The sequence below is a fragment of the Mizuhopecten yessoensis genome, unplaced genomic scaffold (genome assembly GCF_002113885.1).
Source record: "Mizuhopecten yessoensis strain PY_sf001 unplaced genomic scaffold, ASM211388v2 scaffold8131, whole genome shotgun sequence".
In the NCBI taxonomy this organism is placed as follows: Eukaryota; Metazoa; Mollusca; class Bivalvia; order Pectinida; family Pectinidae; genus Mizuhopecten; species Mizuhopecten yessoensis.
The window spans coordinates 303,298-330,256 of record NW_018407394.1 but is presented as its reverse complement, the minus strand read 5'-3'; the positions used below and the strand labels follow the sequence as shown (position 1 = coordinate 330,256).

General features: G+C 36.3%; 1 protein-coding gene across 1 annotated transcript in view; it reads left to right on the top strand.

Annotated features, from left to right (window-relative positions):
- Positions 1-26,382, top strand: part of LOC110455085 (tubby-related protein 4-like) — a 154,670-nt gene extending 128,288 nt beyond the window's left edge. Inside the window, exons 9-14 of the mRNA XM_021505024.1 lie at positions 4,001-4,238; positions 16,890-17,086; positions 19,490-19,727; positions 20,456-21,681; positions 22,809-22,994; positions 25,575-26,382. Coding sequence (XP_021360699.1) covers positions 4,001-4,238; positions 16,890-17,086; positions 19,490-19,727; positions 20,456-21,681; positions 22,809-22,994; positions 25,575-25,691 — 2,202 coding nt within the window. The 3' untranslated portion in view covers positions 25,692-26,382. The remainder of the gene's footprint in view (positions 1-4,000; positions 4,239-16,889; positions 17,087-19,489; positions 19,728-20,455; positions 21,682-22,808; positions 22,995-25,574) is intronic.
- Positions 26,383-26,959: the final 577 nt, after the last annotated feature.

Genomic DNA, 26,959 nt, shown 5'->3' with positions numbered 1-26,959 from the left:
TGATACTTTGAATATTACATGTTAATAACTTGATTGGAATTATAACCTTGAGTTGACAGTTTGATACTTTGAAAATTTTGAGCCAGCCCTACCCCCAAGGGCTGTAGGGTGGGGCTCAAGGGAGTCAGTGTGCTAAAATTTCTTCATTTTCCTTGTTTAGAATCAGAGGTGCTAGTTTCAAATCCTTTTTAGTCTGAAGTCTGTATGCTAGATATTGAGTAAGGTGGTTTTATTGTTTTTTGTCACTTTGAATAATATTTCTGTTCATGTTAAAAACGAAATCAACTCTCTGTATAAATACATCAGGTGACCGTTAAGGCCCATGGGCCTCTTGTATTATAAAAGATCCTCAAAATATGGTTTCTTTTTCAGGAACGATTTATCGAAGCTTATATAATTGTCATATTAGAAAAATATCGTTTTAATGCATAGCTACAGTTTTTGGCAGTGGTGTTGAAATCTTGAATTGAAATTCAGCAAAAAGCAAACTTAGATGTAGAGATTTCTGCTGATTTCAAAAGTCAAAAAAGGAAAGTGAAAAATTGGAAGCCTCCCTTAAATAAACTGAGATATAGTGAGAATAGGTTTATTTGTTTTTCCTTATTATCTTTCTGATCATGTTTGCCCACGTCTCTTTTAAATGTCGCCTGCCGTTTTTTTTAAAGAGAAATCAGTAAATGTCAGATGTTAGGTCTATTCTTAGCAAGATTTTGTGATTCCATATGTAAGAAATCCAACTGAGATTACCTATACCATAGTATTTAATGACCTGGTTGACCTCTACTGTCCATCCCATAATACTTCATGTCCTAGAAGTCCTTGTTGCCCTCGATAAATCATCAGATACATCGAGGGCCGATTTGCCTGCTGTGTTTCATTTGGCGTATGTTATAAGGTTTTATTAGTGTCACTGAAGCCAATTAGAGCTGACGGAGAACCATCATTACCCTACCCTCACATAGACGGGCCCAAGAGATAGGCCCGAAGTATTCCGACTTATCTGGACCGAGATTCTGATGACTTCAATCAGAATAGCTTTATTTCCTGATATCCAAACAATTCCATTGTGTGCAAATCTCATGTTGCTATGGAGATCAGACATGTCTGATTTTTTCACATTTTTGAAACAAGATTATTCCTGACATTTTTCAATGAAAGCTGCAAAGACTGCCCAGGCTTTGTTCTCTGAAGACAGGAAAGATGAACTGGTTTTCAGCTCTCTTCCACATTACCAAACAGGGATATTTATGTAATATTATCATTATGATTATGATTAATTAGATGAAAGTTAATGCTAAGTATATTTGGGAGATGGGAGATAACTCTAACACAAATTATTTGTAGGGTGTGTAAGGTAGTATATATCCTTATAGACAGTTGATTATTCCTGTTCTAGTTTGTGGTCTGTAGTAGTATATAAATGATGTGAGTTACAGTGTATTAAAATATTTTAACTTACATGATATATAGATATGTATTGTAATATCAAATTACTTTTCTCTGCAAAAAATGCTTACATCCAAATCATTAAGACACATGTAAAGCATAATTATAATTTGAATGAAGATAATAAATTATAAGATGAAAAAACCAGAAAGATATTTGTGGGGATGATTTTATGTCAGGTATAGTGGATGTTGAGAGGGGGGGGGGGGGGGGGAATCAGATTAAAATATTTTGTGTTCAATTGAAATTACTTTGTTTTTTTATCCATTTTCATGAATGATTTTAAAAAGAAGTAGAATTTGCCATAACATAAGTTATTGTCATATAGAATAGAAATGATGTATCATCAAAAATTAATTTGAACTTACAGCAACCTTATTGATTCAAACACTTATATACATTTTTGCAAACAATAAGATCCATGTACAGATCGTACCAATGTCACTATCATTACAGAATGAAAAGTCTGGGCTCCACTGACAGAAGCATTGCTGTCTTTAACTAAATACACTTCCTCCAGCACTGCTATCCAATGGAAACCCTCGAGTTAATGTGTTTTCTATATTCAGGAATTGTTGGTGAAACTAAAACGAAGATATCTGAAAGACATATGCATGCAATCTTACATTATACTCAAGAGATTTTTATCATCCTTGACAAACTGACAATACAAATTAGAAATTCTGTACAGAATTTACTGATTCAGAACGTTTTTGTAATTTATGATTCACATCCTGGTAACAGCTCGAGAAGTGTAATAAACCGTCATTAGATTTATAGGAAACTGAAAGCCTTGGAGTCATATAAAGGACCTAGTTACCTAAACCATCCTTCATATGGATTTCCATCACGCAGATGACTGACCATCAGACTATGTGGCCCCAAAACTCGGGCACTGTACCGAGACTGCAGGAACCCTAACCTATAATCATTTGCTTGGACGATTCTGTGAATTTCATTAATTAAATGGTGATACTTGGTATTAGTTCCATCAAGAATATGTGGCTGCCGATTCAAAACTTGTGTGCGGATAACACCAAGGTTGTACCTAGGTACAGTAAACTAGGTCCTTTGTTATGAGCTGTGGTTATACAGATAATCGGATGTAAATATACTAGAGAGTATCAGCCTTAATAATCCAGATAATCCTTGGTTGTAATAATAATATACAGCATTTGATTTAAGCGCCCTATCAAGCTAACATAAGCCACTCTAAAGCGCTTTACAGTACATAGGTATACAATTAATACAATTAACATATCCATTAATCAATACCATTTTTTTGAGGAATTCACAGGAGCTGCCTTATCAGGCGCTAACTACTAGTCCTATGCCACCTGGCTAATATCTCCCTAGGTGTGTATGCCTGTGTGTGTGCTGGAAATGTAATTTGTTCTGTTTGTAGTGGGACCTTGCTTCCAACGGCATCATTTATAGTGCCACCTCACTTGAATGCTACAGCACAGATACCGCAACATCCTCTCCAGACCAATTTATACTCCACTTGGGTTGTTGGAGTTGGGTGGGCAAGAGAAAAACACTTTTTCTGAATATCCACTTCGGAGATCTAACCCTGGCCACCTGTGTGGAAGGCCAGAGTGTTAACCACTCGACCAATCCGCCCATTTTATACAGTAAACTAGGTTATTATCCGCTGTGGTTATACAGATAATCTGATGTATATATACTAGGAATTATCAGCTGTATAATTGTCCAGATAACCCTTAGTTGTATAGTAAACTAGGTTATTATCAGCTGTGGTTATATCTGATGTATATATACTAGGGGTTATAACCCTTAGTTGTACAGTAAACTAGGTTATTATCAGCTGTGGATATATCTGATGTATATATACTAGGGGTTATAACCCTTAGTTGTACAGTAAACTGGGGTATTATCAGCTGTGGATATATCTGATGTATATTGCTAGGGGTTATAACCCTTAGTTGTACAGTAAACAAGTTATTATCATCTGTGGATATATCTGATGTATATATACTAGGGGTTATAACCCTTAGTTGTACAGTAAACTGGGTTATTATCAGCTGTGGTTTTATCTGATATATATTGCTAGGGGTTATAACCCTTAGTTGTACAGTAAACAAGTTATTATCAGCTGTGGATATATCTGATGTATATATACTAGGGATTTATCAGCCGTATTATTGTCCAGATAACCCTTAGTTGTACAGTAAACTAGGTTCAGGTTTGATATCCTTTTAGATTGTTTTCCATGTATCCAGTACAAGGTCTAATTGTCTATGAAGACACATTTTTTTCCCCTTTACAACAGTCTTTCTATTTAAGAGTATGACGAATATAAGCGGTTTTTATATACTCATGCTGAAAAAAGTACCATAAATATGATAATCAATTTTTCTGTTATATCAAACAGTTTGTCTGCTCAAGAAACTGTATTATGTTGGAATAACCTAATTATATGATGTGGTTGTAAAATTTTATTTTTTTCTTTTACCAATATGAATACTAATAAATACACAGAATTGTGTAATTTTGTCTGATAAATATCAAAATTCCTCTGTTGTTGTTTCAGAGTTATGTACCAGATCCGTTCAAGTTACGAGAATTTGTTACATCCACTCCCCCTGGGAACGAGCGCCTGTTCTGTACGATGGTGCGTCACGGTGAAGAGACATCTGGTGGCCATTATACTCTGTACCTAGAGTACCTTGGCGGTCTTATTCCGCTCCTGAAAGGCAAGCGTGCCAGTAAACTCAGGCCAGACTTCGTTATTTTTGATCCAAAAATTAAACCGAAGACTAATCCCGAGGGTAAGAATTTCATGATTTCACTGTGTTGCTTTTAGAGGTGTCTGTTGTCATTTCCGGGACTGTAATTGTCATCAATGTCACACAGGCGAGTTCATTAAGATACTGTGATGATCAGTGGTGTCAGGTCAGCTAGATGCTTGGTCTACTTTCTTCAGGTCTAGCTAAAATTTAATGTAATTTAAAGTAAGGTCAGGAAATAAGGCGAAAATAAAACTAGGGGCATTAAAAGACCAAAATATTGCTGCAAGATGGTGTCAGATCAGCTACAGGTTGAGAAGGTTTTGGCCCAATTTAATGTAATTTAAAGTAAGGTCAGAAAATAAGGTCAAGTTATAACTAAGTTAATAAAAAGACCATAAGATCACTGCAAGATGGTGTCAAGTCCGCTACAGGTTGGGAAGGTATTGGTAAAAAATGGCATGAAGGTAAAGGTCAGAAAATTAGGTTAGATTACTGATTTAATGTAGAGCATGGAAGATAGTGTCAAAACAGCTACAGGCTGGGTCTACACTTTTAATGCCTAGAGAGAATATAATGGCGTGACAAATAGGTCAGAAAATTAAAAACTTCGGACTAAGACCAAAAGATCACAGCAAGGTGTTGTAATGTCAACTACAGGCTAGATCTATATTATAAGGCTCACAAGGCCCTATCAGAACGTAGTGGCATAAAATATGAGGTAAAAATATTAGATCAAGTTGGGCAAGGATCAGAATATCACAGCAAGGCAGATTGTATGTTTGAATCACTTATTGCAAAAAATCTACATTTTGTATTTTCATGAGAAATGTTGTTTGTTGTTTAGCTTTTCTGACTAACAATTCTTACAAAATATTCTACTGTAATAGAAATAGGATACGTAATTGAAGAATAAGAAATGTTCCATGAAAAAAACAAAAAAAACAAATATTTAGTCTACCTAGCACCATACCAGTGGTAAAGTAGGAGTTCTAATCCATTTATACAGAAATGTCACTGTGGGTTGCCTGACGATGGAGTTGGTCTAAGGACCGACTAATCCTGAGAGTCCCACACCTAAGAAGCTCACAGCCACGTAAGAAGTAACGAGCTTGTGTCTGACGGAAGACGTACTGGGTTGTTACTTACGTGGGTCATGCACCATATTCTTGTTAATGAACCAGTTCTATTTTTAAACTTTCCAAAGCATCAATGGGATTTTCATGGATGGGTGGTTACATACATTTAACTTGACCAATGTTTGAACCAACAATACTTACATTAAAACTAGTAGGTTAGATCAATAAATAGGCAGAACCATATAAGATGTTATTGGTACATATGAATCAGATACTGCTTCAAAACACCAAAGTCTTCTTGGCCTATATTTTATATTAGTGAGAGTTTCTTACAAATTTGTTGGTGAAGGAAAGTGAGTCTGTTCTTCAGTTTCTGTCTCTATCCTTACGTTTTCGCTATACTTACTTCCCTGTTAGCTTGTCATTTCCCCTATCCATGATTATTCAGTCAGTCAATTTTCTCTTCGTAGCTCGCCATTTCTCCTATTCATGACTCCGTTTCCCCCATCATATTCTATTTTGTCTGACTCACTAATTCCATCTCTCAGGCTCTATCCTCCTGTTGTGCACATCCTTGCTTTCCCTCACTTTCTATCTCTGTTCCTTTCAATCTAAGTGTCCCTATGAATTCCCCTCTAATTTTCTGTCACTTTCGGCTTTCTGTGTCCTCTGTCATTATATACTTCGGTTGCTTAAGAGTGGTTGGGTTGCACAGTGGAAAGCGCACTACACTTACCAAGACAGCCGTGGTTTGATTCCCTGATTGGCTTGAAAAGGTATATGGGGTCACCTACCCGACTATGTAGGTTTTCTGCAGGTACTCCAGTTTCCTCCCACATTAAGACCTCCTGAGTGCTAAAATATAAGTTGTTTCATAATTGTTGTAAAACAAATAAATAAAGTTTATAAGTTTAAACTATCTTTGCCCTTTCTCTCTCTCCCTACTTCTCAATCCTGTTCCATCTCATTCACTTGTTTCACTTGTATCTGCATGCCTCTATTTAAAACTATTTTCATATTACCTTCCACATATTCCTGTCTGTGAACCTTACTCCTTGACATTAGAACCTCTTTCTCTGATTTGTCCATTATGAATTCTGCCTTTCCGTCACTCCCTCTCTCTCATACAATCTATCTTCTCCTGTCAATGGAGTGTTGGCTAGGTGTGTTGTGTGTACCTAACCAATGATAAAAGGATAATTACTTTTACAGATCTAAACTTATATGACTACTGTGACGATATAGATCTGTCATTTGCCTGTGGCTATTAATATGGACGTGTGACGATGTATAAGAAAAAAATATCACAGCCAATGCATCGGCCAAGGTTAGAAACACGGTCAAATTCACAACAGGGTTTAAAACAGTGTCGCAGAATGTCGATTCTCTGAGTAATTGGCGCGCCACTCCTGGTGACACAACAGTTTTATGCAATGTCAAATGTCTTCAAGTTTTTATTTCCCAGGAAAACCAATTATGTTCTATGGCTTAAAGTCAATTGACCCAGTTCTTGATCAAATATGTTTTAATACCGAAGTGAGTAGTGGTTGTTTTCATCAATTTGGGGAGTTTTGTCCTTTATTATCTATTCTTCACTTAAATGCATACAGTACATTTTCGCTACAGCAAAATATAAAAAAAATATAAATTATTTTGTTAAACCTGAAATTGCAAGTTGAGTACCATCAACAGTTTAAAAAAAATCCACAATGAAAACATCTCTAAGGCCAACTGGAAAGACGTTTCTAGTCATGTTTTTCATTTATTGCCCAGTCATCAAACCTGGTAGTAAGTAAGTACATTGCTTCAAGCTGGGACTAACCCAGGGATTATAGACATATTTTTATAAAAAATAGGTAATGGTTCTTAACTTTTCATCAGCATTGACAACAGACTGTGACTGCTGCATACTGGTTACACAGAATCCATTTGCAATTTACTGTGGGGAGTTAAAGAAAAATCCATCTTTATATTGAATTGAAACTTAATTAGCACTTGTCAGTGGAAGTTTAGGTGCTCTTGGTTGGTATGCAAATTGTTAAAAAATATTGACAACATTGTGTGAGCTGTGAACTTACATTTCCTTGTCAATTTGCAGAAATACCAGTTTGATTAATAGAATGGTAAAAAAAAGAAGATGGACATAACAAAACATTTTCAGCCAAAATTAATTGTGCTGTCTTAAGCATTGAACTGTTTTTGTATGGTATTTATGATCTATTTGAATGACACAGCTTTGCAAGCAAACAACATAATGCGCGCTAGCGCATTATGAGTTGTTTGCTTGCAAAGTTGTGTCATTCAAATAGATCATAAATATCATACAAAAACAGTTCAATACTTAGATTTACGTTTTCTCTGCCTCTTATGTTCAATTTTAACTTATAATTTATATTTAAAATATAAAATGCCCGCCTTATCGACAGTCCACACAATTTCNGATTTACGTTTTCTCTGCCTCTTATGTTCAATTTTAACTTACAATTTAAATTTAAAATATAAAATGCCCGCCTTATCGACAGTCCACACAATTTCATTCAATAGTTCGTGTTTGTCGCATGCTAATTGGCAAACAAAGTAGTACTTTGAAATTTTAACAAACACTTCAATGTTATTCCACAATTCAGTATCAATACAATTGCGTATGATATGTCTATAGGGTGATTAAGTTTATCAATAGAACTCTGAGCTGAAAGTTAGACTTGAAATTGTTTCGATTTTTCCCCAGAACAAATTTAGTGCATGGATAAATACAGTGAACACCGTAAATCCGACCTTCCCCACCACGAGGGAGTTATTTTTGAAAGTTAATTCCAACTTTTCTCTTTGCTCATTTTGTGAAGAATCCAGGCGTGAATTTATTTGTTGATTGTATGGGAATCTGACTACAGTCTGTAGATTCTATAACAGCCTCGTTATTTGACATGTCGTCAGAAACTGAGGAAACAGTGGCTGCGAGACGCGTGAAACTGATAGCGTTTGAAGTGAGTGATCTTGTGACGGAGCACAGGGGTTCATTACAAACGTCTAAAATGTTTATGTGTGCTGTGACTCATATCAGTAGGTCTGTAACATATGTGTCAGTAGGTCTAAAAAACATGTGTATTTCAGACATTTGTAACAAACCCCTGTTGATCAGTGCAGTGTAACAGACGATGTTTTTGATATAAAATTGCATGAGCGTTAAAATTGTTTCTATTGCCGGCATTAGTGATTTCAACCGATGTGCATTTTGTACATATTGCAGACCTTGGTCTTGTTTTTGTTGTAATAAAAGTATTTTTTATTTTATTTTTTTATTTTGCACATAAATTTATAATGACATTGTCAAATCTCACAATGCCTAGCGATATTTCAGCAGCCGTCATGTTTATTTACATTGGATATTGTAGTTCCGGTCAGTGTTGTATTAATACGCTAAGAATTATGTCTCGTGCTGCATGGTAATTAAAGTCCCATCAACGACACAGCTTTCAAAGAGGCTATATAGTGACATTGCCATGCAAATGTAAATATATTGGATTGTTGGACAATGAACTTGGTTAACGTACTTAACTCCCTTGCCGATGGCTGGGTTCAATAACCGGTAAAAGTGTGGTTCTTCAAGGGTGTATTTAACTTATTCACCCCTGAAATTTCATAATGAACTATTCCAACCTTTGAATTGGGGGAGTTCAAATGTGTCTTCAGGGGTAAATGAGTTAACGTCTACTGCCAGTTGCCAAGTTCCACAAGGCATGCCTTTGTTTGTGTGTTCATTTACTTCCACTCATTACTGCAGGCCTTCAAGCAAAAGTCAAGATTTTGGATGTTCTGTGTCTCCAACTTCAGTGTGTAATCTCAATATAATTGAGGTATTTACGTCAACTGGAACAAGTGTATCTATAGATCTACTGCAGTTCAGACGAGAAGAATCTAGTCTTTAGTGCATTAGAACTTTACTTGTGGTCGTAAATGGGCTGTCTACCACTAATACTTCCTAGACCATGTAGCCATCCCATAACAGTTTATGAGAAGATGATCCAATAATACTTGTAAGTACATGGGGATCATGCAGCTATCCCATAATAGTTTGTCTCAGAATGTTAGGACCATACAGCTTTCCCATAATAGTTTGTCTCAGAATGTTAGGATCCTACAGCTATCCCATAACAGTTTGTCTTAGAATGTTGGGACCATACAGCTTTCCCATAATAGTTTGTCTGAGAATATCAGGATCAAACAGCTATCCCATAATAGTTTGTCTCAGAATGTCAGGATCATACAGCTATCCCATGATAGTTGGTCTCAGAATGTCAGGATCCTACAGCTATCCCATAATAGTTGGTCTCAGAATGTCAGGACCTTACAGCTATCCCATAATAGTTAGTCTCAGAATGTTAGGATCATACAGCTATCCCATAATAGTTGGTCTCAGAATGTCAGGATCATACAGCTATCCCATAATAGTTGGTCTCGGAATGTCAGGATCATACAGCTATCTCATAATAGTTTGTCTCAGAATGTCAGGATCATACAGCTATCCCATCATAGTTGGTCTCAGAATGTTAGGACCATACAGCTTTCCCATAATAGTTGGTCACAGAATGTCAGGATCATACAGCTTTCCCATAATAATTTGTCTAAGAATATCAGGATCAAACAGCTATCCCATAATAGTCGGTCTCGGAATGTCAGGATCATACAGCTATCTCATAATAGTTTGTCTCAGAATGTCAGGATCATACAGCTATCTCATAATAGGTTGGCTCAGAATGTCAGGATCATAAGCTATCCCATAATAGTTTGTCTCAGAATGTCAGGATCATACAGCTTTCCCATAATAATTTGCCGCAGAATGTCAGGATCATACAGCTATCCCATAATAGTTTCTGATAAATGCTTCCATCCCATAATATTTCTTCCCCTCAAGTACCATGCAGTCATTCCATTCCTTTAAAATTCCCAGTATCACCTCTGGGCAAAGCTCCTATGTCATACCACTGGGAAATGTTCCCTATGTGATCATATGCCAATGGGATGCAAATACGGGGTCGTAAGTGCTTCGCTCATGATATCTCAAATATCTGTGGAGGCGTTTGTTGTTTACGGGGATGATACAGACAGATAGTGCTCCCGCTTCTGTCCCGTTATTTTCTGATCCTTTTAGATATATAAACGTTTGGTCTGGTACAGTTAAGAAATTAATGCATTAAATTTTCTGTGAATTTCTCAAATGCATTATTTGGAATTTAAAAAGCTTTCAGAGATATTTATTGCCCAATTGGGACATTTTACAGTTCCAGTCTATGTATACATAGGAAATCATGCCAGGGTTACGTCAACATATATTTCAAAGTTGAAACAGCTGAAAAAAAATGTGAATAAACTTTGTAAAATCAAATCACATTAGTGTATTGTGTATGGGCCTTACTGAAGTTACAGAAAATAAGTTTATTGTATGTATAATTTATATCCCTCAGATCAAGTAGAATGGCATGAAATTTACTGTTATGTGAAAAAGAAATAATTTGAAATTGCTTTTTCATTGAAATTGCTGATGCTTTGAAAGGCCAAATTAATCATTAATGATTTTTTGTAAGGAAGTTTTGTTACTTTTTAATATTCGTGTCAAGTGCAGTAAGTGTGAACCAAAACATAGACGGAATCCTCCTGAATGTTAACTCATACACCCCTGAAATTTCATAATGAACTATTCCAACCTTTGAATTGGAAGAGTTCAAATGTGTCTTCAGGGGTGAATGAGTTAAGTGTCTTATCTATGAAAATGCTTTTGCTGTTGGGGCTGAAAATTTCTGGAGTTTGAATCAAAATTATGATTTGTCCCTTTGAATGTGTGACCCAGTCCTCATACAATCTTAGGAAAGGAAACAAAACAAACATCATACTTATTTGTCTATTTTTGCACCATCTGAAACACATGATCCTTATTGCCATTGTAACAGTCAGACACAATGAAATTGGAGATTATAAGCATCATACTGTGAAATCTGCAGGCATAAATGTTTCTTATTCAGTGTTAGTAGGTCAAGTTGTTATATACTACTGTTTGGATCAAATTGGACCCCAAAAAATGGTTAATGCGGCTAGAAATTGCCGATGTAGATCCTATTTCTGAGGCGTAACGATGCAGCAAGACAGATTACCAAGTTTTAACTGTGATAATATAGTTGATGATGGATTGTTCAGGATGTATACGGCTCCAGAAGATTATAGGTTTGGTCAAGCCAATCTCGGTCTATCCAATTTTCAGTACATAATACTTTCTTTATATGAGATGTCATTCAGAGTGACCACTGCAAGTTACTCAAGCCGAGTGCTCTGACCGATCCTGACAGCTCACGGTACTGATCAATACCTACACAAAACCATCAAATCGTAGACATCAATTTTAAATTTCTATGGTTAGCTATCCTTGCACGTTTTCTAGTGTCTAGACAACAAGGTCCATATTTATCATTATCCTGGCCTGTCAATCATACTGCAGGGTCAACGCAGGTCTGTCCATCACCACCGCTAAGCCCACTAATAAAGCTGGTGCATACAGGATATTTTAATGTGTTTTTGTTCATTATTCATATTTATTTAATGTGCTCTAAATGACAATTTTTTATCAAGTACAATGCTTACCATGTCTAATTACTATGTGAATCACCTTCTACTATATATATAACGTTCTTAACTCATTCACCCCTGAAGACACATTTGAACTCTTCAAATTCAAAGGTTGGAATAGTTCATTATGAAATTTCTGGGGTGAATGAGTTAGCTCCCATATGCCAATTTCAAATGCCCCATGCAAATACAAACTATACAGAAAACCCCAGGAGAAGGATCAGAACTATGGATAGTCATTGTGATGAAAAATCATTATTTTTCGATGTGTATGAAAAACTAGAGTGTTTTCATATCTGTTGGCTGCCTCAGGGGGAACACAAAATCTATTGTGTAATCCAGTGTTATCATAAGAAGATTAATCAAAATTATATAACAGTTGTAGTGCTGTTATGTTTCTCTTATTTCTTAGTGATATTGAGGATGGTACAGTGTCACATTGCTGCAAATAAGACAGCTTTTATAAATGTCTTATGAAATAAAAACCTATTTAAGGATGTATGGTATCTTAATGTAATACACATTTCTTTTCCAATTGCATGTTTTTGACTTGTTTAATTTATTGATGCTACGTTTAAAATCTACACATGACTGAGACTTTGGCAAAATTTTAATCCAAATGATTGAAAAAATTAAAGGGAGATAACTCATCCTTCAGATTCTGAACGTGTCTAGCCCAATATATACAAATACAGTGCTTATGAAATAATTTATATAACTATGAAATGCTTTATGTAACTATGAAATGCTTTATGTAACTATGAAATACTTCATGTAACTATGAAATGCTTTATGTAACTATGAAATGCCAGTTAGCCAATATGTAAAATCTATATACATCAGCTGCCCTTCACTAAAACAATGATATACTTCATAGAGTTACGAATATTTGTCCGCTATGGTTGAGATATAGGGATGTTTAAGGCCTGTTTGTATGTTATATAAATGTATCGGTGTAGTAATCCAGTCGGGTTCACGGAGGAAATGCGATCTATAAGGTCCATCAATCGTCACACACACCAGTTTCATCCTGTAACAAAGATCAGAAATGTCGGCTGATGAATCACAATCTGCCATAGTGAGGATGCCATACTTAATAATTCTAGAGGTCGAATATTGACAAAACCATTTCTCCATCTTTTGGAAAGAAGAGTAGACCAATAAAATCAGGAAATTGGGAGAGTTGGTCATCCCATTAAAGACCTGGGTTAAAGGCCCAGACAGAACCAGTAATTTATCTTTTTCGTATTTCTGTTACAATTTCAACTTTGTCCAACCAATAACAACAGTAAAGAAAATGTTACGGTCAAGGTTGTAAAGTGCTCATCCCTCGTTTTATTTGTTACTTCCCCCTTAAATTTCAATTTCTTTAAAAGAAAAGATAATAAAAATCCAACTCAACAGTACAATGTCCAATTGTATTCTAGTTTTAAGGATCCCTGTCCCAGTAATCTCAAATTGAGCTTTGCTCAAGTGACCTATTCTAATCGCTTTCCGTCCGTTGTCGTGCGTAAATCTTTTGCATTTTCAACTTGTTCTCAAGAACCAGAGGATGGATTTTTTTCAAACTTGGTCAGAATCATCCTTGGTAGATGAGGCTACAAAATTGTAAAATTGGGATTTCTACCCCAACCCCTGGGGCCAGGGCGGTGCCCCAATGAAAAATTAACCAATATTTAAAAAATCTTCTCCAGACTCAGAGGTACTACAGTCATTTTCTCTACATGGAAAGAAAGATCATCAGAGGCTTTACTTAAATTGTTAATTTCAGGACCCTTCAGCTATTCGTTCTCCCTTGGGGAGGGGGTAAAGTTTACTATAGTTTATATAGGGAAATAACACTTTTGGGTGTATTTTGACAACTTTCTGTAGGAAATTATTTTTACTTGGTGAGAAATATCCTTGGAGGAAGATGGTTTCAAATTGTAAAATTGAGATTCCTACCCCAACTCCTGAGGCCACGGCAGGGCCCCAAAGGGAAAATTAACCAATATTTCAAAAATATTCATCTCCAGACTCAGAGGTACTAGTCATTTTCTCCATATGGAAAGAAAGATCATCAGGGGCTTTATTTTAATCGTAAATTTCAGGACCCCTGAGCTATCCGTTCTCCCTTGGGGAGGGGGTAAAGTTTACAATAGTTTGTATGGGAAATAACACTTTTGGTATATTTTATCCATTTTCAGCAGAAAATTACTTGGTCAGAATCATCTTTGGTGAATGAGAGTTTTACTTTATAAAATTGGGATTCCTGCCCCATCACCAGGGGCTAGGGCGGGGCCCTAAAGGGAACATTTACCAATATTTTCAAATTCTTATCCTTTGATGACATGACAAGTATCGTATTTCACTTAGTTTACATGCCGATTTCCACTTCACATCTAAACAATAAAATAAAGCTACCAGTACCTATAATATTACTCAGGTGACCGCTAAGGCCTTTGGGCCTCTTGTTTTTCATTAGTCCTGTAAGGTATGTTTTTCTTTTCAGAAATGTTTTATTAATTTATTGTCATCCGGGGAAAACCAAGTTTTCCATGCAAAGTTACAGTTTTTGGCAGTGGTACAAGCATCCTTAATATGTAACATTTCCATTAAGGATACATATGTTTCCTGAAAATCAGACCTCATTGTACTTAACGAGGCAGCGTTGCCGTGTCCTCATTAAAATACTGGGTCGTGTTAATGTACGTGTATTACAACTTTCTTCTTCGATATTAAATTTCTCCAATTAGTTTGCCAGTTTTAGTTTAATCAACTTGAAATAATTTGAAGATGAAACAGGAAATTTTGATTATAAAAATTGTAATTGAACACTAGTTATATTGAGTGAAATTTGATGCAATTTCTATTCATTTAAGGGACGATGTAAAAATTAATTAAACTTGAAAAATTGTAATTGGATTTGTAACAAGATTTGTTCATTATATATTCAAGCTGGTATCACTGTGATTTAAAGATTTGTTTCCCTACTGCATATATATATCAGGGCTTTAACCAAAGAATCCATTCAGAGACACTTTCTAAAACGATATTCATGGAAATATTAAAAGGTCAAAGGTCAAAGTCACTCAGTACCTTGAAAAGGATTTGGGACTAGCTTGCACACTTTTACCCTTAAAATTTTAGCAACACATTTCCCACGTGAGGGCAAAGAATCCTAAACATTTTAGGGTTAAATATTCAAATGTCACCATTTTGGTTCTTAAAAGGCATTTTTGATGATCATAAGCTAGTCCAATGTAATAGTTTTGCCTACCCTTTGAAAACCTTTTTTCACACACATTACCCATGGTTAGTAGGTCAAGGTCAGCATCACTTTGACTCGATACATGTACTTTCACAAGTTCAAAGAATCAATGGGAAATCTAACCAAGCAAGATTGTCTTTACTGTAAGCAATTATCCTTTTCTTTTTTTAATATTTTTTTAGTTGATTGGTGCTATAAAAATGTTATTTTGACCTGTGTTGACATTTTGAATGGAGATAATAGAGTCCCGTGTTTAATGTTTCTACATTCTAAAATCATTGTGAATAATACTCAATTTGATATCAGTCTGCATTCCCGTTTGCTGTAAGCGATCTCTGTTTCCTGTCAGTTTGCGATTGATTTAACTGTGACCATGATTTGATGTAATTGGTGCTGTAATTGGGTCCAATAAAACGACACCAATATGTAAACACAAGTCATATGCCAGGAATCCGATCCTATGAATACTGAAATATTGGAACAAACCCAGAATTAATACCCCACTAAGGACCGAATGAATTTCATTAGGCGTCAGGGTATGAATTCAAAATCTAGTTTTCACAACAGCTTTCAAGAAAACTTGTATCTTCGATTGAGTATCGTTGTTATGGATTATCATTGTGTCGTTAGGGAGTTCTCTACCAAGGTTGCAACAAAACAGGATTTTTTGTCACGAGTAAAACATGGAACTGTTACAAAATATGGAAGCATTGCTCAAGTTTTTTTTATTGATTTGCAAGAATCTCAGTTTCATATAAACTACTGACATGTGAAGAAATAAAACTCCTTTTATGTGTAGTTTGTCTCTCGAATCGCAATCGATCATTGAACGATGCCACCATTACGAACGGACTCTAGAGTGATGTCCTGTCATTCCGCCTATAAAACCATCCCCGTTATCCATTGTCTTTTCTGTATCTCTCACACCATAGGGTTTTACTATGTTCCTCTGTTACGTAAAGTTGTGTTTGATCCAAAGAACATCACAGGATCTCATCTCCGATGAAATTTGAGGAATACAAACACTTGTGTTACTACAGGCTCACAAATGATTCCTAACTTAAGGAAACTCCTTAACTGTATTATTCATAAAATATAAGAAACCATTGATGATGTTAAGGAAAAACTACTTAACTTGTTGTATTTATCCAGCAATAAGCCTATGCCTGGTAATAAGCCCATGCCTGGTAATAAGCCCATGCCTGGTAATAAGCAATAAGCCCACTAAGTCTATTGCAGTTCAGGAAATCACCAACAGATGCTATTTAATTGTCATTTATATGCACACCTCCCTATTCTGAACTGGAGAGTATGACTTGTGTTGGTTCTTGGGTTTATTGCAGTAAAATGGGTATTTCTTTCACTTTAATGAAGCTTTCCCTAGATAAACATAAGCTTAGTCTAACGAATTTACTTATGTAAGGATCATTTTGAAACTGCCAGCAGTGTTTTTGGGGTGAATCAATGTACCACACTTTTGTGACAATAAATACAGCGAAATCCAATTCCCTGCAAAAATTACCTACTGTACAGTATATAAATAAACAGGTACTCTACTGATATTGTTGCTAATTTACATCACATTCTGTGTCTAATTTCTTTTTTCATTTATCAATTCAAATTGTAATGTCAAAAATAGTCTCCCAGGGAGTCGCCACCAACAGTAATAGAAAGAAGACTTTCTTTATCAAAAATTAAAACACCTTCTTAGTTCATTTCATTGGTTTACATGTATTTTGAAATTTTCAGCAACCAATGGAAACAGCCAATATGAGGCTGAATATGAATCTGATTCCGACTCGGATAGTGACATATCAACAGACGGATGTGGGTCTCCCAGAATGCAACGCAAGAAAAGGCCAAAACATTTTCGAGCTGCCAAAGTGGAGAGATCCATAACATTCCGAACCCTTGATGAACTGCTTTACAATGACAGTCTACCAGAGGTTTGTTTTTCTGACACGTAACCGGCTGCATTTTACTTTACAGAACAAACAAAAATCTAACGTCCATATTCCGTTAGTTCTAAAGATAAGACAGTTTTCCATGGATTCATTACTTATGGAATTCAGTAGTCCAGTACAAAAAGTAATAAAAATTCAAAGTAAAGTTGACTGGACAATATCCACTTAAAGGTGATTGTCAATATTTATCACGATGTTGACATGTTTCAACACATTTGGTGTTCCCTCAATAGGTCATCTTTACTTTGTCTCAAGGTTTTAGCCATATATGATATCTGTACGTCTCTCCAAACACATTTCTCCTTTCATGAATTAAAAATTAAGGGCCAAGTGAGCTAATGCCATACTGCGGCGTTCGTCGTCCATCATCAGTTCGTCTGTCCGTCCGTCTGTCCGTCAGCTTTTCCTTTTAGCGACTTCTTCTGAGGGCCTAGGGTTATGATATTTGGCCAGTAGGTACCTGGGATGGAGTGCTATAAAGTTTTCTCATTAAAATGACCTTGACCTATTTTCAAGGTCACATACCCAAATATGTTAAAAACTTTTAACAATCTTCTACTTAAGTTCCATAAGGCATAGGGTCATGATATTTTGCCAGTAGGTACCTGGGATGGAGTGCTATAAAGTTGCTTCATTAAAATGACCTTGACCTACTTTCAAGGTCACAGGGGTCAAATATGTTAAACACTTTTAGCAATCTTCTCAAGTTCCATAAAGCATAGGGTCATGATATTTTGCCAGTAGATACCTGGCATGGAGTGCTATGAAGTTTCCTCATTAAAGTTTCCTCATTAAAATGACCTTGACCATCTTTCAAGGTCACAGGGGTCAAATATGTTAAAAACTTCAACAATCTTCTTCTCAAGATCCATAAGGCATAGGGTCATGATATTTTGCTTGTAGGTACCTGGGATGGAATGCTATAAAGTGTCCTCATTAAAATGACCTTGACATACTTTCAAGGTCACAGGGGTCAAATATGTAAAACACTTCAAACGACTTCTTCTGAAGAATTAAAAGGTATAGAAGCTTCATATTTGGCTTGTAGCTTTCTGGGATAGAGCCCGATATAGTTTGAGAATGAAAATGACTTTGACCTACTTTCAAGGTCACAGGGGTCAAATGTGTCAAACTTTTCCTACGTTTTCTTCTGAATAACTGAAAGGTATGGAGTCTTAATTTATGGCTGGTGGCTTTCTAGGATAGAGCCTGACAAAGTTTGAAAATGAAAATGACCATGACTTTCAACTCTTTACACGACTTCTTCTGAAGAACTTAAAGGTATAGAACCTTCATATTTGGCTGTTTCAAGGTCACAAGTGTCAAATATATCAAAAACATCAAACGACTTCTTCTGAATAATCGAGAGGCTTCCTGGGATAGAGCTCACCAAAGATTGCCAATGAAAATGACCTCAACCTACTTTAAAGTTCACAGAGGTCAACAACATTTCAAACAATTTGTTCTGAAGAACCAAAAGGAATGGATTCATAAGATTTGGCTGGTAGCTTTTTGGGATAGAGCTAACAAAGTTTGAGAAGGAAAATAACATTGACATACTTACAAGGTCACAGGGAAAAATATGTCAAACATTTTTTGAAGAAAAAACAAAAAGCGTAGAATCTTATAATATTATTTGGCTGGTAGTTTAAACAGATTGAGCCGACAAAGTTTGCGATGGAAATAGTTGTAGTGCTATATAATATTTAATGAGAATATTTTGCTATGACTGCTTAAATATTCAGGTGAGCGATACAGGCCCTCTGGGCCTCTTGTTGTTTTGTTTTATAAATCCCCTAATTTTAAAACTAAATATCATGGGCTGTGAACTGCTGCAATATACCCACTAGAATTTCCTGTGTAATCTAAATAATTAAAAATTCATTATTGCCAGACCATGAAACATTGTTAATTTAAATATTAATTCAAATTACCCCTCTATGAATACACGGAGGATATCCGTTCACTCTAAAACCTTTTATCACGTTACTTCTGTGTTATTTAGCGAACATAATCATGCCATATTCTTAACCAATGTGAGGTCACATTGAAGACAATGCACATGCTGTCAGAACTGTGATGTTGAACAGTAGGGGATGGTCACATTCTTGATCTGATAAAATTATCTTGAATTTATTTCCATTTCCCTAGAAGATTTATGAAAGTTTCTCTTAGCATGACAGCATGACAGATCCTTGTCAAGATAAAAACTTCCACATTAGTTTCATGAATACCTTACTAATAGAAATTCATCAAAGATCCAATATATTTCACAGCTAGAAATATAATGAAAATGAAAATCATGCACCATAGGCCTGAAGTATGATTCAAATTGACAAAGTTGTTGAAAACTAAAAATTAAGTCTTTGTTAATTTCTTTGACAGAGCTCCAAGCTGGTAGAAGTGACATCCAATATTTGGGGAACTAAGTTCCACATCACAGGGACAATGCCATTACTGCCGGAGGATCTGGGCCACATCCTCTACAAGACAAGTCTACTCCACCTCCAGCCTCGGCAGATGACCATCACGGTCACCGAGATACGCAGTGACGGTCAGCTACTCAGCCGTGACCCTAACTTTTCACCAGCTCGGGCCATAGAAGAGGAGAGTGACCAGTCATGTATGTTTACAAAGTCAAAGGGCAGATATCCCGTGATCTATACTGCTTCATTATGTTGTACAGTTTTGGAAAATACGAAAAAATTATCAAATTGGTCGTTATCAATCTTCACTCAATGAAAGTTGTCCAAGGAAAACATAAGTAAATGTACTTTCATTTGAAAAATATTCTATGGCAAGTAAAATTATGCATTAGGAAATTTTGTAAGGAAATTTGAAAGCTAAAATTTCTACAAAAACATTTGTGCTGTTTGACAATATTTCATTGTGAAATTTCAGGTGAACATCATATTGGCTTATTTCAAGAGAAAGCATTCTGATTCTAATGTTTATTCATATGATTTTTACATCAATACACATTGGAGTTAAAGATGATGTGAAAAAATATGCACTATCTCAAACAACTGTACTAATTTTATTCTGTCGCTTGAATATTTTAACAAACGGCCCTAGCCATTCATTTTCATTTCCCATCATGCTTTGTGAATTTCAGAAATGACAAATTTAATGAATTAGTCATCTTTAACTCACCACATCAAAAGAACTAGCCTATGGTGTGCTATTGATGTCCTCTGTCATCTGTCTGTCCAGCAACTTTTTTTTCTCTCAAAGAGATGACCTCAATCCACATTTCTATCACATACAGGTCTTGTGGGCCTCTTAATATTTTGTTGATATTATACATTATCAAAGTTACTGTCCAATATATTTTTATTTGTCATTTTACAGCTTTTGATGAGATGCTGTATGATGGTGGGGATTACTGCCATGATGAAGGAATACTTGTGGTCACAGAAACATCCGTTGCTGGGAGCAACAACAAAAATCAAGTTGTAGTTGATGTGCTTCCATCCAATTCTTCAACCAATCACAGTGAAGATAACAAACCCGTCTTGGACCTAATGGGTGACAGTTGCGGTATCAGTAATGTTTTAGTTGGTACTGAGCGACCTTCAAGGACGCCTAACATGAAAAATAGGTCACTGTCACCCGCTACCGAATCTCTTGCTCAAAATAATGCCTTTAATTGTGACTCCAATTCAGTGCTCAAAGATAAATATGTCGGCCAAGGTGCCAAGCCAAAGGTAAAAAATTTCCCTTTTTCCACAGGATCTCAAATGACGGAAGTAAATGTTTCGTCTGCTCCGGAGGATTGTGGTAATTCGGAATTGAACCACAGTCCCACGATGAATGGTGTTATGCGAACAAGTTTACACAATGAAGTTGAACACATTATGAAATATGACGAGGAAAACCGGTGGGCAGATCGTGCCAACTGTGGGATTAAATTTATTGACGATGACAAGGATTACAGCAAAACCGTGGAGCCGAACCACGAAAACACAGTCATTTGTGATTCTAGTCAACTGACACCTACTTCAAACCTCACGTCAGAACATCAAAAGCGTCTGTACCTTGCAGCATCAGAGGAATTACTGAAGGATGCTGGGAAGGATGTGTCGGAATTGTTATTTGACAGGAGAGAGAGTGTAGATTCCTTAGCAACAGAAGATGACAGTGTAGATTTCATGGAATCGCACACTAACTTGACAGATAACGAGAGTATAACAAATAGTCCTTCCTATTCCCCTAAGTCACAATCATGCAATCTCAAATCCAAGGATTTCTTTGGGGAGAGTGAACTCAGCACTGGTCTCCATAGAGACCCGTTTTCTATAAGTACTCCCGACTTTGAAATAAATCACAGTGCATCTCTCCCGGCATCCCCTATCCGGAGAAGTCCGAAAGGGGACTCGCCAACAAGGAAACTCCGGGAGGAAGTTCTTAAAGGAAAGTGTAAACATTACAGCCCAATATTCAAACGCAAGTCAAAGTACTCTTCGACACAGATAGAAAGTTCCGACGAGGATCTGTCCTCGTCTGTTGAAGAGATCCGTTTTACTCACAATTATAAGAATTTAGAATCATTCCAGAAAGCTCAATTTAAACAAAAGGTAAGTGACAGATTTGTTTCAAAATATAGCTCCATAAGTCTGCCTGAAAGTATTCTATCATACACATAATTAAACACAAACCGTCCAAGGCATTTGTGTAGATCAACCTGCAACGATCTCCCTAACCTGTACAGATTGTAGTTTAGGTTGGAATCTCATCATGTTTCAAAATCACCCTTTCAAAGATTAAAAAGACATACTAATATATAAAATGGCAAATTTTAATATTTCAAATACCATACTACTGATTTTGATGATGTGAAAAATTTACATTCTAAAACGACCTACATTAAGCAGGCTTGACCATCATTTTGACCATATGACCCTCATTTTCTTGTTGAGAACTTAAGCAGATATGTTAACAGTATGTGTGCCGACAAGGTGTTTTGTATTACCATTCAGTACTGTAAAACTAGTAAATAACATCAGATACCTTAGAACTGGTGATTTTGTGGTCATGCAGTTTCTTGATTTCCACCCAAAACCATTTATCATTGTGGAAAAAAAATGCAAGACTTTATCAGGTATTATAGAAATTTGTCACATGGTTGAACAGGTAAACAATACAAATAGCTCACTCATGATTAGTCATTGCTTGACAAGGGGACCAATCAGTCCTGAAAGCTTGCAACACGTTCAATATGGACATTGTTGGTGTATAAAGTAAAACTTCCAAAATAACTTTTGCCCAATCCATTGGCACCTTTGTATGGCAATACAATATGTTTGAGCTAAACCACTTATTAAAATTCATTTCCAGTTTATACTGTATTTTTCATTAACTATCATTTTTGTAACGACGACAATGATCAATGATATTTTAACGAAGACAACAGAATGTTTCTATAGAATAATATCAGATTGAGACAATATTCCAAGTTCATTTATTGAATTATATCTACAATATGTATCGACACAATGATCGGCAAAATCATGAAATGATCCTCGCTTCAAAAGATTCAGTTACAAGTTTGTAATGGTGGTCTGTTATGACTAATTGCGACATCTTTTTTCCACTCGTAACATAAAATGTATTCCCTGGATTTTGTTTTGTACCACATCATACTAATAAACTGCATTCTAAACAACCCATGACAAATCTTTTGATGATTGGTTTGTTTCCATAGTTACGAAAGGTGCGACGGAAGAGTGAGGAGAGATCAAGCTTTCCGCCAATGGGGATGCGACAATTTGTGATGCACAACAAAGCTCCTCTCTGGAATGAAAACAGCCAGGTTTACCAGCTCGACTTTGGGGGCCGGGTCACACAGGAATCAGCCAAAAACTTCCAGATAGAGTTCAGGGGTAGGCAGGTGAGTTGGGGAGATGTAACGATTCAGGGGCAACTAGATCAGTTTAAACGTTGGAGGGATCATGGGCAACGGGTAGAGTTATAGAGATTCTGTGTTTAAGGGCAGGCAGGTAAGAAGCATTAGGGGTGATTTGTGGTTTAGGGAATGGCAGGTTGAGTTGCAGAGATTTTGGATACAGGAGCAGGCAGGTGAGTAGGGAAAATTTCAGGTTAAGGGGCAGGTAGATGAGTTACAGAATTAAGGGTCGAAGAGATCACAGATTTAGGGAGGCAGAAGAGTTGGGAGATGTCAGGTTTAGGGGCAGGTGTGTTTAGGAGATTTAGGTTTAAGGTGCATAAAGATGAGTTGCAGAAATTAAGGGTAAAGTGGTAGGCAAGAAGGTTTGGGAGATTTAGGGTTTGATGGTTAAGCAAGTAGGTGATGTAGAATTCAGAGGCAGTCCAGTACATGAACTGTAAGTTCGGATATCAGTGAGGGTATTCAGTGTTTATAGACAGCCATGCAAGTTTGAATGCTTAAGGTTTAGGGGCAGGCAAGCGAGTTGGCGGAGTATAATGTCATAATACCCTACCATAAATATGTATGCTTATTCAATACCATAAAGCTTTTTCTATGTAGAGCTTAGTACACAGTAGAATCAAACCTGAGCAGTGACAGACTACTGGGTTTTAATACCTGTATATATAGACATCTAAGCTCCTGAGAAATGACTAGTTATAGAACTAAATCATTACAAGGACATCAAGAAATACTTCAGATAAGTCGCAAAACCAACACTCTACTTATAATTGGTCGGGACTGTTGGCTAGCCAATGTAGGAGTCTTATAACATATAATAATGATCTTATTGATAAACTAATAAAGGCAGAATGGAATCGGAGGGAGTTATGTCTGCTGCCACTCTTTCGTGAGGAGGGAAGCCTGTGTCAGGGTTACTGTTAGACACGAATAAGAGGGTATTTATAGTAAATGTTCGATATTTCTGATACACACATACATTTTAATAGGAATAATATGGCAGAGCATTTACGGTAAAATATTCACTATTTCTGATACAGATATACATGTATATTGATAGAATTACATCAGAATTACATGGCAGGGCATTTACCATAAATATTCAATGTTTCTGATACAAATAATTTAATAGGAATTATATGGAAGGGCATTTACGGTAAATATTAAATATTTCTGATACACATACATAATGACAGGGCATTTACGGTAAGTATTCACCATTCCCGATACACTTCATGAATACTGGCAAGAATTACAAAGCAGGGTACCATAGAACCAAAGTATTTCAATCAAAAACGCCCCTTCAATAGTGTAACTTTACAGTTCCAAAGCTGAAAAAATATGAAACTGAGATAAAAAAATATATTGACCTTTTGGTGACATAGGGAGCTTACTGGTAGTCAACAGGAAACCTGTGTGGCTGTACTACTGCAGTGTAAGCCGTAATCCATTTATATGGCTTGACAGATTTAGACATCGGTAATTAATTTGGCTGATGTGTACGAGTTGTTTTTGTGTTGGTTGTAGGAAGGGAAATGGGAGAAAAAATACTTTACTCTAGTTTAAGCCAGTGCTGACACATTGTGGGTGTGTGCTTAGTAACAGAACAAGGTGCTTAGCTACATGACTCTGCTCTTATAACCAAAACATTTTTTTCATTTTACTTCCCTGTACCACTGCCAAAAACTGTAACTGTGCATTGGTAACTGTAATGTCTGCCATGACCATAGCTTTGATCAATCATTTCTGAAAAAACCCATACCTTGCAGGACTTTTATGAAAAAATGATAAAAATGAAATAATATATTATCAACACCTGTGTTCTGAGTATACAAAATTCAGCAGAGTTAGACCGTGATTTGAACACTGGATTTCAGATTGTTATACTGTCACTCAAACTGATCAACTTACCTGGTCAATGGCAGTGTCCTGGCCCAGATGTGCTACAGTTATGTCAGAAACAAAATTAAGGGGAAGTTACTGTACGAATGAAAAATACACAGTGCACTGGGACAGGGATCCTGAAATGTTTATCGCCATAATATTCGATTAGAGATATCACCACATTCAAACTGAATCAGTGTCATCACTCTCATAAATAGGTGTCACATGTTTCAATATAATAAACGTATTGATATCAGCAGAATGAATAGGTAAAATATAATCTAGAAAGATAAAATTTTAACTTAGTGGACATATACAACAACAAAAAGCATTGCTCTGCAGAGCTTTTAACAGAACAAAAATATCAAATGCCCAACCCTTTCTATACTATATACCAGGATACCAGGAAATGTTCAACGCAGCTTAACTTTCGCCTTTTTTGCACTCCCCAATAAGTACACAGCATACAATGTATAGACATTGCATGCTAAGGGCCAAATTAACACTAGGCAACCATGGATCTCATCGGCTAAGGACAAATATTTGACAGGGGGGAAGTTTCCCGGTATACAGTTTTACGTTCCCAAATATGTTTCTTCTGACAGTTTATGTAATGATCGATGCTTGTCGGTCTTGATGATGTTGGTTTTGTGACTAAATGTTTTCTATACTTTCCAGGTTATGCAGTTTGGTAGGATAGACAGTAATGCCTACACACTGGACTTCCAGTATCCGTTCACAGCCATACAGGCGTTCGCTGTAGCTCTGGCCAACGTGACACAAAGACTCAAGTGAAAAGCTCAATGTTGCAAAGGAAATCTGATGATGCAGTGACAAATCTTTGTATAAAAAGTCACCAAAATGACTAAATGGAAGAGGAATCCTTGTGAAAGGCGTGAAGGACCTGGAAAATAACAGAGCTAACTCCATGTCCATATCTAAATACTGTGTCCAGGTTTATGGGTGTTAGTCTGTAGAGAATGCAGATGGCTGATATGAATTGGCAGTTAGGGGATTCATTTTGCATTTTCCAGAGGTCTTACTCTCCATAAAGCTCAACAAAGAGCTCATTATAAAGCTCATCAGGGCTCATAACCAGCAGTTGCGTGGATAGTATCTAAAAGTGTGTCTTTATGCATAGATGCTAGAGATTTAAATCCAGGTAGGGTGTAGATGCTACAGAGGATGCCTGCTTTACACGAGACTGAACACAATTGAGCTCTGGGGTCCTACTGTGATCCATGGCCAGTGGTACAAATCATTCCCCGTCAGAAAGTTTCACATTGGAAAGGCATTAGTTACAGCTAATTATATATTTGGGTCTGAACATGTAATTTGTTGCCTGGACAGCAAATTATTCAGATTGATGCATCCTTATTGTCAGTGCTTTGGTGATACTTGGATAGAAGACTTTCGAAAGCGCTCCAGCTTTTCAAACTTTTCCAGATGAGACTTTTAAAGTTCTACTCTAGTGTAAATGTGGGAAGGGAGGTAACTCAAGTTACATACAATATTTAACAGACAGAATATGAGGTTAACTAAAGACCTGTTCTGTTTGAATTTACAATCAATTTTTCCATTTCACTTCAGACAATTATTCATTTAAAATCCTACTGTATTGTTAAATCCACTCTGGTGAATTGTCTATATGATGTTCCCACCGAGCTTTAAGTGAAATGTATTGATAGAGTTGCCCAGACATTCCGTGCCCACCAAAGTTGGAATCAATCATGCCAGATATTTGATAAGGATACATGCTACCTTATTGTTAAATTCTCTCTCTGTAATCAGCTAGTAATACCTTTCTGGTATAAAACAGATCTAGAATGTTTACAAAACTTTCCCAGTAATTCAACTGTTTCATGGTCCAATATTTTTTTTATAAGATGACTAGATTAACGAGGCTGTGATCATTATGCCTTTTGTACATGAATACAGTTAAAACAAATTTTGGGTTGTGTGCACATTACAAATTGTTAATCTGGATATTTTCAGTGGTGTTTTTATCCAGGAACTCCCGCTTTCCTCCAACAAAACCTGGCACATTCTTTAATGACCATACA